Source organism: Octopus sinensis, linkage group LG19 (genome assembly GCF_006345805.1).
Source record: "Octopus sinensis linkage group LG19, ASM634580v1, whole genome shotgun sequence".
Lineage (NCBI taxonomy): Eukaryota > Metazoa > Mollusca > Cephalopoda > Octopoda > Octopodidae > Octopus > Octopus sinensis.
Window position 1 is genome coordinate 12269951 of NC_043015.1, and position 15765 is coordinate 12285715.

Below are 15765 nucleotides of genomic sequence, written 5' to 3' on the forward strand. Positions count from 1 at the left end.
ATATATATATATACATGACGGGCTTCTTTCAGTTTCCGTCTACCAAATCTACTCAAAAGGCTTTGCTCGGCCCGAATCTATAGTAGAAGACATTTGCCCGAGGTGCCATGCAGCAGGACTGAACCCGGAGCTATGTTGTTGGTAAGCAAGCTACTTACAACACAGCCACCCTGTGCCTATAATTCTAGATAATATTATTTCATAAGTTTAGTGATGGCATGTAACTTAATGGTTAGGATATTTGGCTTACACTCATAGGATCAGACATTCAATTCCCAGCAGCATGATACTTTATTTCACAAAGCTCCAGTCCACTCAACTGGCACAATTGAATAGCACCCATATTTCAAAGGGCCAGCCATGCCACATTCTGTGTCATGCTGAATCTCCCCGAGAACTAAATTATGGTCACGCGTGTCTGTGGAGTCCTTAGCCACTTGCAAGTTACTTTTGCCAGCAAGCAGTTCTATTGAGCAGATCAACTGGATCACTCATCACCATAACCAGTGGAGTGCCAGTCAGATTTCATAAGTTTATTGTAGTAATAATATATACCATTTCCCTTCAAATCCAACCAACAAAGTTATCTATCTTCCTCCTTTATCCATGTTGTCTGTCTGTCTGTCTCACTCCTTCCAGGACTGACATCCTTCTGCTCCAGAACATCAACTCCCAAGAATTCCGTCCTCATCTATGTTTTTCTTACAAATTTCAATTTGCTGCTTTTCAATTGCATGAGCTCAAAATCCAGAAAGAATCTGTTCAGATCATGAACTTTGTCCCTCCTTCCTAAAACCATCTTGACGCCTCTGTCAGTCAGCACTGACCATGGACCTGCACCAGGAATATTTTTCACTCAAGTGTATACCTTGGTAAAGTTTCTTCATAGAAGACCAGCAGTTGATGCTACAGGTCTCTCTTCTCAATGCAACTTATGTCCAAGAGAAAAGCAAGGCCCAATTCAACTTGGCACCATTATCATCATAAGGGAAGTCAGAACACAAAGTGACAGAACAAATACTTCCAAACTCTAACAATTCCTCCAAACCATCGCAACAGACTGGTAGTTTATTACATTGAGTTCAGAATGATAAAAAGGATATGGTCAACCTCAGCAAGAGTTTAACTCCCAAGGTTAAAAGCTCAAACAAATAAATATAGGGATTTTTGCCCCATGCCCTAATAACCCTGCACAAGCTATCGCCTAGCTAAAACTCTTAAAAACAATTATCATGCCTACAAGTATATGCTGATATTTGAAATGTCTACAGAAATGTGAAATTTTCCACTAAAAAAAAGAATAAAAACGTTCTGTAAAATAGAATCACTCTTCGAACCATGGAAGAAATTGGTAATATAACAAAAACAATCAGACAACCTGGAAGTCATGGAATTTCCCAGAATGTCGTTCAGATGTTATTTTCGGAATACTTTGGGATCTTTTCCTTTTGAACGGCACTTTTCAACACAATTTCTAGTTAACTAAACACTTTTAAACTTCGAATACTGGTAGAATGTGTCAAAATAAAACATTTTTCTCTCCTGGCTTTCTTGAGAAAATTGTAATTTGTAAGTTTAACGTAGTTTAATTTTTCGAATTTTAACCAATCAATGGCTTCTATTGAGCTAAAATCATTTGCTGCGTCTAAAACTGAGACAAAAATTAAACTACGTTAAACTTACAAATTACAATTTTCTCAAGAAAGCCAAGAGAAAACAATGTTTTATTTTGACACATTCTACTAGTATACGAAGTTTAAAAGTGTTTAGTCAACTAGGAATTGTGTTGAAAACTGCCGTTCAAAAGGAAAAGATCCATACTTCGTCCAGTTCGCTCAGCTCTCGGTTGTCACTATGATCGTTTCTCTGGACGCTACGTTTGGCACCTCTTTAACTTGTTTGGCAAATTCCTCCTGAACACACTCATATAAAACCCACAATATTACAACCCTTTAATACTACCCAGTCGCTTTCTCACACGAGAGAACGAAGAGAGAACGTGTGAATGAAAGGCTGAGAGTGTACAGCCCAGCGTTTCCATTACACAAGTTCAACAAAACATGACATACTTTAAACCTGTTGTCTAAGACATCCGTCTCCGTCACCACCACCAGGATAACTAACTGCACAACTTGCAGAAGAAGAGAGAGAAGGAAAGAAACATTTGCAGAGGTGGTGGTCTGAAAATGTTACAGCGTTAATGTAGTAATTAGTTTTCGAGTACGTCAGAGCATTCACATACAAAAGACGACACAGGGAGCGGAAGTTGTTGGACAGGATGATGTTCGTTTAGTTTCCCCCAATTACTGTAGTTTCCCGTCCTCCTCCAGACACCAATGAACTCTCTCACACACACACAAAACACCCATTCTCCAAACCTCACCAACCAACTGTCAGACACTGTCAGACTCGGCCCTTCCACAGACTGACATTGTCAAATCCTCAACAATAAGTAGCGAATACACCTAACATACACATAAAATAAAATGCTTTTACAGAGAGATAGCCAGATGTGTAACGCGTGCACACAATAAGGTCGTTAGCTGTTTAGTTACATACACACACCGGGAAAGCAAGCAATATGACATACATACGGAAAAAGACGTAGCCAAGTGGCTAACAACAACGCATACAATTTGTGTATTTGTTTATATATCGAGCCGTTTGCCCTCATGAGAACCCAATTTCTGTTTGGGCTTGACTCCTTTCTATATATTGTTAAAGGGGAAGAAGAGGGGTCAATTATACACATTTGATTACTTCCGTAAGATAAACAGACAGGGTACAGCCTCGGGTATATCAAGTCGGAAGAGATAAAGAATACGCACACCACCCGTTTCCGGCGTAACCCTGATCCTAAACACCGGGTGTGCGTATTCTTTACCTTCGCCATCAAGTCTTACTAAATCAGTGATCGCTATTCTTCCCGAACAGTACTGGCTGCGTTGATAAAAGCCCATAATTAAAATAAGTTAACAAAACTACCATACAGAGGGTCGATTAAGTACCAGTAATATGCTGAAACCATCTCAATCTACTATTTCCTAGTTCCATAAATCGGTGGGCCTAAATACCTCTATCAAATATGTATCAGTTGTAACTAGAAAGTTTCAGCGTAATCAATAGGGATGCTAAAAATAGCTGCCAAATATACCCCAAATCACGTCTTTACAATCTCAGAAAAGAGGCCACAATAAATAAAGTGGTCCTGGGTTCTCTTGCACGACGGCATGATTCTGGTTAGAATGTCTTTGATCGTAGATATGTTCAATCAAGACTGAGCCGAGGTTAAACAACAATACCACTAACGTACTAGACTAGACTCAATTTAATCTTAAACTGTTTACCAAACTTCAATAGGTTATAATACAGTTCTATATTTAAGAGATGAGGGATTATTTACATTATTTACATTTGACGGGTATTTGTCCTCATCTTGTTTATTGTTAACACAACGTTTCGGCCGACGTTAGACTTCAATGGAGACATATTGAGAAACTCCATCAAAAACTAGCTCGTCTTTCGACTCAGGTTCAAAATTTCCCCAAGACACCTGATGAAAGCTGAAGGGTATATCAGCCGAAACGTTGTGTTAACAACAAACAAGATGAGGACAAATATCCGCCAAATGTAAATAATGTACTCAATAGGTTATGTTAGAAAACGCAGTCAACTTTGCTTTGTTTAGTCTTCCGAAGTTGATGAAATAAAGTACGAGCCAAGTGTTGAGGTTGATATCATTAACTGCTCCCTTTCTCAAAATCTGGTCGATGTACCCAAATAAGACAATATTTTAACATTTGAGGGTGGTGGAACGGCAGAACTGGTGCAGCATGAGGCAAAATCACGAGCCTTTTATGTTTTAAGTCCAAATTCCACTGAAGTCAGTAAAAGTACTAACTTTTTCACCTTGTGGTTATGCAAGATGGAAATCTAGAATTCACTTCTGACTTTAATCAACCCTAATGAAGCAGATCTATAATCAATAAGTGTTGTTGGAGATTTGGTTGCTATTTCTAACAGGTCGGCGAGCACGTAGACTCACCCGTTGACTTTGCGAACAAAGTCAACAGGAAAGCTGTGACACAGCATGTAAATATGTCAATTAACAACAGTATGATTAACCTTAGTGTTTTTTGTGATAATGTATTAAAATAAGGTTTTTTAAAAAAAGTAGCTCGAAATCAATTATCCATATCATCAAAAACCCCACGAACTAGGAACAAATTATCATTGAAGCCGTTTTTAAACGGTGTGTGGAGAGGCTACACCAATCCTTATACATTAAAACGCGTGTTAATGTGACGAGAGGTGGAGTGAGTGTTTGTGCTATATATATAGAATACTAGCAGTATCGCCCGGCGTTGCTCGGGTTTGTAAGGGGAAATAACTATATAAGCATTTTTAGAGAGTTATAGCCAAAAAATAGCAAAAAATGCATTAAATATGGGAAAAAAATAATGGTAATTTTTTTTTTTATCGTTTATCTTACTCATCGTAGACAATTTTAGAGAGTTACTTCCCTTATATAATAGCGAAAAATGCATTAAAATGGGAAAAAATGATGGTAAATTTTTTTTTAAATCGTAGACTCATCGTAGACGCGCGCTAATACCCAGAAGGGCTCGATATGAATCACGACTATAAGATACCCGCTTTGGTTTAAACTGCACCGCAAAATGTGGGAGTAAGGAATCTAAATCGTAGGAGACAGACATACAACCTCTCTTTTATATATAAAGATATCACATACATACAAGCGTATCTACAAATATATGGTGTGGATGAGTTTAGGTAGGTAGATAGATAATAAATTAAGTGACAATTTTCAAATTCAGTATATTGTTGTGTACTTTTCAAATGCATTAAATATGGGAAAAAAATAATGGTAATTTTTTTTTAAATCGTTTACTCATCGTAGACATTTTTAGAGAGTTACTTCCTTATATAATAGCGAAAAAATGCATGTTTAAAATGGAAAAAATGATGGTAAATTTTTTTTTAAATCGTAGACTTCATCGTAGACGCGCGCTAATACCCAGAAGGGCTCGATATGAATCACGACTATAAGATACCCGCTTTTGGTTAAACTGCACCGCAAAATGTGGGAGTAAGGAATCTAAATCGTAGGAGACAGACATACAACCTCTCTTTTATATATAAAGATATCACATACATACAAGCGTATCTACAAATATATGGGTGGATGAGTTTAGGTAGGTAGGTAGGTAGGTAGGTAGATAGATATAAATTAAGTGACAATTTTCAAATTCAGTATATTGTTGTACTTTTTCATGCGGAATCAGAGTTTGTAATTCAGTTATCGCAGAAAAAAAAAGAAAAAATTTCAGGAAAATGTAACAAAGGTTTAGAATTTCCTCATTTTTACCCAATCAGAGAAAAGGGTTTGTGCGTAACAGCCGTGATAAAATGAAACTAAACAAGTTTTAAAACAAACTGAAAGCAATGCATGAGAAATAATATAGTAACTAATAGAGAGAGAGAGAGACCGATGGTGATAGTGGGAGAGTTGTCGATCTGAAAGTTTGAGTTATTTCCAGGGCTGGACGCGAAATTTTTTTCCCACGAGAGCTCCGGACCCCAGTTATGAACTCATTTGCATACAGCCAATCAGAGCTCAAACTAATTTATGAGCACATAAGTGATGGGCGATAAGGTCACTTGAGTAAGGAGTGACCATGCTTCTTTTCACTTTTAATAACGCTTGTTCTTGTTCCAACCATGGCTGCCTCTGCGTAGTTATTTGTGTTGTTGTTTACTTTGTAAAACAGTAAGGGGAAAGGGTTGCTAGTACATCACCCTCTACCCACATTTTTCCCATCCACATCTTTACCATATGGGGCCCTAACAAAATTCGATAATAGCTATAGATGCAAATCTAATTATCTTCTAAAATCAAGCATTGCTTACAACACCGTTCTTCGTCTTGAGCTTACTTGGTAGAGTGTGTTTGTTAACTTGACAACAAAATCAAAGTGAGCTCTGATTGGCTGTATGCAAGCGCAAATTTTTTTTCCACGAGAGTTCCGGACCCCAGTAATGAACTCATTTGCATACAAGCCAATCAGAGCAGAGCAGAGCCATCTTTATACTTTCTTGTCAGCACCTTGCATTCCTTACTCTTTCCCTTTCTACTGGCAGACGACAACCTTTTTGTCAATATCGAAATTTTTTTTCGCTAACCCCATGAGTACTACTGTCTCTCTAACTACCTGTCGGGCAAAAAATAAATATATGTAAATAATATTTCTTCCTTTTTGGTATTGATCCTTCGATGTTCACTAGTTACTCCGACGTTGCCACAATAATACACTTGCCCAAACTGAATTGTTGGAGTAATTTCATTTTTTCTAGAAAATGTTTTTAAAAAGTTATAAAAGTTTAAAGTTTGATCATTTCCACCCAGACAAGAAACAGGATTTGGAAGCCGTCATTTTGTGCGTGAGCATTTTTCAATCAAGCTCCTTAAGGTCATCAAATTAATTTACATTTTTATATTTTCCGTGAATTTTTCACGGGTCCAGCTAGTTATATAAATAGATCTATAATTTACTATTAATAATATAATAGTACTCAGCAAATTTTTTTAGTACACACACATTTTCGTTTTTTTTTTGTTGATCTTTTTGTTTGGTTACCAGCGTCAATTTTCTGTTCGAATTGATTTCATATTCCGTGTAATGATACACTTTTATAGGCCAATTAATAAAGTGAAAGTAGTTTTGGCTATAAATCAATAAATAGTTATTAGTAATTAAAGTTTGAAAATTTTGGAAATTTTACTCAATCGTAAGCCACAGACACATCATGCTTTTCTATTTTAAATTAACAAACATTTCACGTCTTGTTTACAAATATTGACAACATGTGCTATTTTGTCACACACAAAATGACAGCTTCCAAATCCTGCTTCTTGACTGAGTGAAAATGATCAAACTTTAACCTCTATAACTTTTTAAAAACATTTTTCTGGAAAAAATTAAATAACTCCAGCAATTCAGTTTGGGCAAGTGTATTAATGTGCCAATGTCGGAATAAGCAGTGAACATAGAAGGATCAACACCAAGAAGGAAGAAATATTTACATATATTTATTCGTTACAGTAGTACTTATAGAGATAGCGAAAAAAATTTTCGATAGTGACTAAAAGGTTGCTGTCTGCAAGTGGAGAGGGAAAGAGTAAGGGATGCACGGTGCTGACTAGAAAGGATAAAGGTGGCTCTGTTCTGATTGGTTGTATGTAAATGAGTTCATTACTGGGGTCCGGAACTCTCGTGGAAAAACATTTTGCGCCTCGGGCAAGCTGAACTTCGGCGTGTACAAGCTGACGGTCGTGGAAGTTTCCTTGTCTTTGTCACGCCCTCCTTGTGCCCATATCACCTTGATGGCCTTGGCCTCGGGGACTACCCGAGGGGCCGGTACCTGAAGCTGGCCTGGTTATTCTTAAAAAGCACAAGTATATATATTTTATCTTACAATTTATGGAGCCAGCTTCTCTTGTGAGCTCGAACCGGGGGGCATGTTCTCGAAAATCAAATTCGTTTTTCTCGAGACCGCACTGTCTCAGAGCTTTTCAGGGCTAATCTCATACACTCGCATTTATATAATAGATATATTCAAATATATATGTATGTATACACACAAATAAACTGAGACCCCCACACCATTACATATTCACACACACACAAAGGAAAATATTCTCTATAAATGCAATATCAAAACACAACTCAGCCAACAGAGTGTACATCAGAATCACCATCAAGAAATTTAAGACCACATTTAACTAGCACCATATATATTCTGGAATCCTAACGAGAGAAATGTCACATTGTCCTTACACATTTGGCATCAAGTGATAACCACACACTACACGAGCTTCAGTGAATAATGTTACCAAAACCACTATAAGACCACAGTCGCTGCCAGTCCTGTAATTTATGTACAAATGAATGTTTTCACATCCTATTAGCCCTCAAACAACAAAAAACAAAAACTCATAATTACCTACAGACTTTCAAAATCTATTTCAACTACTAATGTGTGCACCACCCAGAGAGTAAGATGCGTTTATCTCATGTACATATTTGTACAAACAACTTACCATGACACCACCCAAGACACCTATTATCCTTTACCTGTTTCAGTCATTAGGCTGCGGTCACGCTGGGGTATCACTTTGGAGGCTTTTTTCTTTCAATCGAACGAATCGACCCTAGTACATATATTTTTAAGCCTGAAAAATATGTTTTTCTATCAATTTCCTTCGCCAAACCGCTACATTACGGGGGCGTAAACAGACCAACATCGGTTGTCAAGCGATGGGAGGATGACAAATACAAACACACGCAACGCGCTTGTTTCAGTTTCCATCTACCGAATCAACTCACAAGGCTTTGGTCGACCCGGGAGACACTCAAGATGCCACGCTGTGGAATAGAACCCGGAACAACGCGGGGTAGTAAAGAAACATCTTGCGATACAGAAAAAAGATCACAGCTCTTGCTACATGCACATATACAAAACCAAACACAAATCCAATCGCCCATACAATCAATCACTGCGATCATACCGAAAAAGCCCACACAAACAGTCAACAACAACACACCAGTACACAGGTACTAACATGAACATACGAGTGTTGTATATGCGTGTGTCTGTATACTGCATGTTTATCATAATCGAAGACTATATCACACTTATGAGTGAACACACACACACTATAAACAGGTTTATAATCAAAAGCGAAATAATATAAGACGTTAGTAGTAGAGCCGTAATTCTGGAGTCGAAAACGAGTAACGTATTTGGCGTTGACTGTAAGACTTAATATATCGTTTATTTCATTCAATCACTTTCATCAATTCTTGTTGGTAGTAGTAGTAGGAGAAAGATCGATTAAAATAACTACCAGAAATAAACGATATCTTAACATCAAATATATTTCTTGAGGTTTAATGTTCTACGTATCTGTTGTGCTGAATCTATAAAATTAGCACCACATGCCGTAAATGGAAAAGAGTCTTGAACGTCGTAATTATTTCTGGTGTCTGTTTAATAGGTAGGATCTCCACTCGTGCCAACCTCCTGTCAATAACGTTAATAGCTCGAACTAATGAAAGAATCGTCTCTCCATGGTTGCCCGTTCATGCTATGAAAAATTGCAATCGAATCTCCTCTGAATCACACACTACCGTTTAAAAAAAATATATGACCATTTCACTTTGGTAATTTTAATGATCTCCTCCAACAAGGCACGAACGCCACATAATATAATTTCTCCTCTCCTATTAACACAAAGGCTTGGCTATAAAGGAAACAATCAATTATGTAATGAGGGTAGTCAAGAGGTGAAGGTTCGATTTTCAAATACAAGAGCTACACATCAACATCCAACAAAGCTGATGCACGCTAACAGTCCAAGTGAGCGGCTCCATTCAGTTTCACATTTATTTGAATGCGGGTGGGGAAACACTTTCGCTGACGAAGTTGACTCTAAATCCATATGAATAAATAAATGAATAAACCTCGAAACCGGAGGACTGACGTTGTAATGCAAACATATGAATTTGTAAACTTAAAGATTCGTTATCTTTCTTAGCAGGATGCACCTTCTGCGGGTTCTTCTGCACTTGCGGTCTGTCTCCGGTATTAAAAATCCTGTCAAAGCAACCATCCAAAGCTGCTAGCAACAGCAGTCAAAATTTCTCTCCTACAGTCTTAAAAGAGAAAGTGTACATTTGATGTGACCCTGAATGCACACTGTTTGGGTGGATGGGGGTGGATGCGAAACAAGAAAATGAAATAAAAGCCTTATATTTACTTCTTCGCAGCTGAACGATAATACCTGTTGATAAGGCATACATAAAGGCCACGAAGATTTGAGTTCGAATCTCTGGTTGTACCTATTTTACTGTTCTTAACGTTTCCAAATGCTCCGGAGACATAGCCGAACGTCACATTAGCCCTCCTCAGAGAAGTTGATAAACTGTGATAATGTTAGAAACATATTATTCAGTAGATTAATAGATTGAGGTATATCACATTTTATGTTCAGAGTTCAAATTCCACCGATGTTGATAAAATATACTTCTAGCCAAGTACTTGCAAGAACTCTAGGACTTGAAGAGTTGAGTCCACAATACTTTCCTTCAAAATCCATGGCCATGGACCACAGTTAAGGATAAAATACAATGCGGTACTACAATCGCCTCTTTACATTCTGCGCTCGAATCCCACCGAAGTCAACTTTTCCCTTCCTCCTCCGAAAATGACAAAACAGAATATCAATCACGTACTAAGTCGATTTAACTGGCCAATACAAAAAATTATTTTTGTGAATTGGCAATATCATTGGAGCGTCGGACAAAATGGCTTCTAATATTTGCTCCGACTCTACGTTTTGAGTTCAAATCTTCCTACGTTAACTTCAACTTTCATCCTTCTGCGATTGATAAAATAAAGTACCAGCCAAACAATTAAGGTTGATGTGATTAATTAAGCACTCCCACCCAGCACCCAAATATGTGACTTTGTGTCCATGTTGAAATGATATAGATATTGTTATTTATAACGATAGTAGGTTACAAAAAGAAAAATAAATGTGTGTATATATATATACATACACACACACACACACAAACAATAGGAGTGAAGCATGACTGAGCAAAAAATATTGAGGCACAATCTAGTCACGAGTTAAGGCAAAGAGAAAGAATAAGCATTATGTAAATGGTCGTAAATCCACGGCCATACAAATGCGCTAACACTTTAAATAAACCCTATGGTCTCGGTAATTATATATATGTACATACATGCACCCCGCGCACATACATAGAGAGAGGGGGAATACAGGCATTTAAATGAAAGGTCTAAGTAGTTATGTGTAGAGAGAGTGAGAGAGAAAATGTGAGAAATATTGGATAAAAAAAAGAATACATCTGAAGACTGACTGACTCTGTTTCTCTCTCACACACATACAATTCCAGTTCGCTTGTGATTGAATTAATGAAAGAGATTGACTATTATTTCTAGCAGGTGGTGACGGTGCAAAAGTGAGGTAGAGGAAGAAAGAACAACTATAACGACAGTAGTAAACAGGTGGTAGTCGGATTAACGATTTTAAATTACATAGGCACGAGTGGAGCTAAGATTTACAATGGAGTGAATGGATGAAAGAAAAATGAGATTATATGTGATGTCCAGGTCTTTCTTTTTTTTTTTTAAATGAAATTTAATATTAACGTAAATGAAATCAAATAGTAATTAGCTGGAAAACGAAACGAATAAAACAGTAATATATTATTTTATTAGTTTTGGATAATTTTAAAAATTTCAATTTGGAGAACCATCTAAATTTTATTTTAAGAGAGTGAGGGGATGATTAAGTATTTGTAACATTCATAGAGCCCCTCTCTAACCCTAACCCTTCCCTCCACTTAAATGAGGTGTTGAAGTTCTGAGTGGAGTAATGCGGTTCTGACTGGAAATCGAAAGCAGGTCACACAAAGACAGATAGATAGATAGACACACACGGATGTACAAACACAAATACGCTATATACTCTATTAGGCAATATAATGGGTATATATGGTTACGGTTTTCTTCACACAATATATAAAATATTTTACTAATACACAATATATAGAACGGGACCTATTTTATTTACAGTAATTCAAAATTATACAAGCCCAGTGTGTATGGGTGGGTAGATAGATAGATAGATAGATAGATCGGTCGAATAGTGTATTCTTGGATATAAAGAATAACTAGGGATATAATACTCCTCTACTATATAAAAGTATAACCGCTCAAAATTTTTTTTAGATTGTGCTTTTTTTCTGACTTATGGAAAACTGCCCGATGTATATATATATATATATATATATATAGAGATATGTATATATACACACATCCAAAACGGAACAATCAAACAGTAGTCTTCATATTACCCATGACATTTAAAAATTACACACTGCTTTAGTTAATGAGAGCAGTTACATAGGATCTAAATTTTTGTTCTTGGTTAAATGTCCCATAGTTAATCGACGACAGAGATTCAATATCTACAGTTAAGGCATATATTTAGGGCAGATTTTATGTAACTTCGTAGTTTGAACAAGGAAATTAGCATTTTTTTAAAAGCTAGTCTCTTCAGCAAATTACTTACCAAAACATAAACTTGAGGGTGGGACCAGCGAATTTACTCAGTTTCAATGACTTGATATCTTTCTGTGAAGTTGGTTCCGACTGAGTGGATGTTAAATCTCTCCATGTGAGTACACAAAGCCCTATGAACAGAACCGCTAAAGACATTCGGCCGAAAGAAGCCATTGCTTTTAGCTAAATAGCATCTGAATCAAAGGGGAAATAATTCTCGTTTACAAAAACACAAAAGAGTTACACTTGTTCCTCCTGCTTACGTGTTATTGTTTATTTATTTATTTATTTATGCAAAGTTTATTCATAAAACGAAAGCTTGGAGCGAGAATCGAGCTCGTTAGTTTCATCGTTGCCCTCACAACTCATCGGGTTTGAGCTGGCAAGATCGTTAGCACGCCGGGCGAAATGTTTAGCGGTATTTGGTCTGCCGCTACGTTCTGGGTTCAAATTCTGCCGAGGTCGACTTTGCCTTTCATCCTTTCGGGGTCGATAAATTAAGTACCAGTTACGTATTGAGGTCGATGTAATCGACTTAATACCTATGTCTGTCCTTGTTTGTCCCCTCTACGTTTAGCCCCTTGTGGGTAATAAAGAAATAGGTATTTCGTCTGCCGTTACGTTCTGAGTTCGAATACCGCCGAGGTCGACTTTGCCTTTCATCCTTTCGGGGTCGATTAAATGAGTACCAGTTACACACTGGGGTCGATGTAATCGACTTAATCTGTTTGTCCCCTCTGTGTTTAGCCCCTTGTGGGTAGTAAAGAAATAGATTACTTCTTTTTTTTCTTAACCACCGAGTGTCATTAGCGGACAGCTAGTTATTAAAATGTAAAAAAGATTGAGTAGACCTTATGGCCGAAGGCATTCCACCCGTGACTCTCCTTCTCGTATTTTGTCAATTTCATTTTTTATTTATTCAGCAATAGAGGACTCATGCCTGCTTTATCTGTGTCCTTCGTCTAAAAAACGTACCGTTGTTTGAGGAAAGTTTAGCTGCTATTTCCTGCAGGTCGAGGGACTACAAATGCAACAAGAGCATCGAGACTCATAAGTGGATCACTGATGACCTACGGGTGGAATTCTGGTTTAAGCACCTCATAACATATTTTCTTTTTCGGAATTTTCAGAATTTTTTTTGCGAATTCATACGATTAAAAAAAAAAAAAGAAAATGATTATTTTTGTGTGTATGATTTAAGGGCGATATAGCTGTTATTTATAGCACAACTCACGACCACCTGGTACCTTCTTCGTTTCATTGTCACTCTGACATGTATTGATGTTTTTTTTTTCCAATATTTTTCTCCCCATAAACACATTTAATAGAATGATGATGCACCCATGGGTGGTCGATTGCTGGGATTTAATCTAAAAATTTGCAATGTCTGTATTTTAAACTCTGATTTGGAAAAAACAAATCGAAAAAGAGTTGAACTTATAGGATTTATGAAAGGATGGAGTTTACATTTCAGAAAATTTTTGCGAATTTTCTGAAAATTTTTTTTTAAATAATTAAGTTATGAAGGGTTGTATGAGGTGCTTAAACTAGAATTCCCTTGTACTAAGACCTTTTATAAAAGTTTTTTCAGATTTAATATATCTGTGGCTTATAGACGGCCTTTTGTGTCACGTTTTGTTTCGTTTTTACTAATCTTCAGTGATAGAAAGGGTGCATATTTTTGTATGTAAGTTGTGATATGATATGATGTATACATATGACATGGGTAAATATCAAAACAATCAAAATGTGAATCAATAGAGAAGGAAGTTGCTGATCTCTGACGTACAGGCTCCAACTGTCATTTCAATCAAGTACTGACTGCTTTTGATCTTCTGTGAGCAAGAAAGGCACAAATTTTGCTGCAACTCTTTTCATGTGCAACTCCTCATTCAAAATTCGTTGGCAGGAGCTCCAGGACATACCAGTCATATCAACAAGTTCATCAATTGTTTGGCAACAGTCCTCCAAGATCAAGTCATGAATTTTCATGATGTTTTCATTTGTTTGGGAGGTTGACAGCCGCCCTGAACAAGGTTGGTCTTCAAGCGACAAGTGACCATTCCTAAAGTGTGAATAATTCATGCACACACACACATATGTATGAATAATATATTCAGTAGAACCTCAGTTTTTTAACAACTCTGATCATGAATAAATCGTGCTTTATCTCCTGTCTTTCTCATATTCATTTAATACAGTAGTACCTCGGTTTACGAACACTTCGGATTGCGAATAAATTACGCTTTGTATATATCATCATCATCATCATCGTTTAACGTCTGCTTTCCCTGCTAGCATGGGTTGGACAATTTGACTGAGGGCTGGTGAACCAAATGGCTGCACCAGGCTTCAATCTTGATCTGGCAAAGTTTCTACAGCTGGATGCCCTTCCTGGCAATGACCTCGCTCGAATCTTTTTACATATGCCACCAGCACAGGTGCCAGTAAGGCGATGCTGTTAACGATCACGCTCAAATGGTGCCCTTTACATGCCACCGGCACGGAAGCCAGTTAGCCAAAGCACAATTTATATATGATCAGAGGCATTTGTAAACCGAGGTACCACTGTACATAATATATATATATATATATATATAAGCTGGACCTAAGAAGCATCAGTTGTGGTGTGCAAGAGAGACGTTTGCGCTGGTATGGTCATGTGGCGAGAATGGATGAAGATAGTTGAGTGAAAAAGTGCCACACCCTAGCGGTTGAGGGAACCTGTGGAAGAGGCAGACCCAGGAAAACCTGGGACGAGGTGGTGAAGCACGACCTTCGAACTTTAGGTCTCACTGAGGAAATGACTAGAGACCGAGACCTCTGGAAGTGTGCTGTGCGCGAGAAGACCCGGCAGGACAAGTGAGTCCACAACCCGTGGCCTTCTACATGGGATGGAGCCAGCCTACGTATGCATACCTTCCCTTCTTGGGACACAAAACTCTACTTGTGAAGATGTGTTGAGGCAAGTGAGGATCAGAATCGAAATCGATCAATGGAAATTGCGGATGTGCTACCAGTGCCGGTGGCATGTCGAAACTCTGCTTGTGAAGACCCATTGAGGCAAGTGAGGATCAGAATCGAAATCGATCAATGGAAATCGATCAATGGAAATTGCAGATGTGTTACCAGTGCCGGTGGCATGTAAGAGAACTTTCCGTTTCGCGACCGTTGCCAGCACCGCCCCGTTTCGTGTCCGTTGCCAGCCTCGCCTGGCCCTCGTGCCGGTGGCACATAAAAAGCACCATCCGTTCGTGGCCGTTTGCCAGCTCTGTCTGGCACCAGTGCGGGTGGCACATAAAAAGCACCCACTACACTCACGGAGTGGTTGGCGTTAGGAAGGGCATCCAGCCGTAGAAACACTGCCAGATTTGACTGGGCCTGATGAAGCCTTCTGGCTTCACAGACCCCAGTAGAACCGTCCAACCCATGCTAGCATGGAAAACGGACGCTAAATGATGATGATGATGATGATATGACTGATATATACATATATATATATTTATATATATATTATATATATTATATATATATATATATATGATATATATACATATTTATATATATATATATATATATATATATATA

At 37.8% G+C, this 15765-nt stretch overlaps 1 protein-coding gene across 1 annotated transcript in view; it reads right to left on the reverse strand.

Annotated features, from left to right (window-relative positions):
* LOC115222158 (thioredoxin reductase-like selenoprotein T) overlaps window positions 1-12388 on the reverse strand; it is a 28553-nt gene extending 16165 nt beyond the window's left edge. Inside the window, exon 1 of the mRNA XM_029792299.2 lies at window positions 12188-12388. Coding sequence (XP_029648159.2) covers window positions 12188-12351 — 164 coding nt within the window. The 5' untranslated portion in view covers window positions 12352-12388. The remainder of the gene's footprint in view (window positions 1-12187) is intronic.
* Window positions 12389-15765: the final 3377 nt, after the last annotated feature.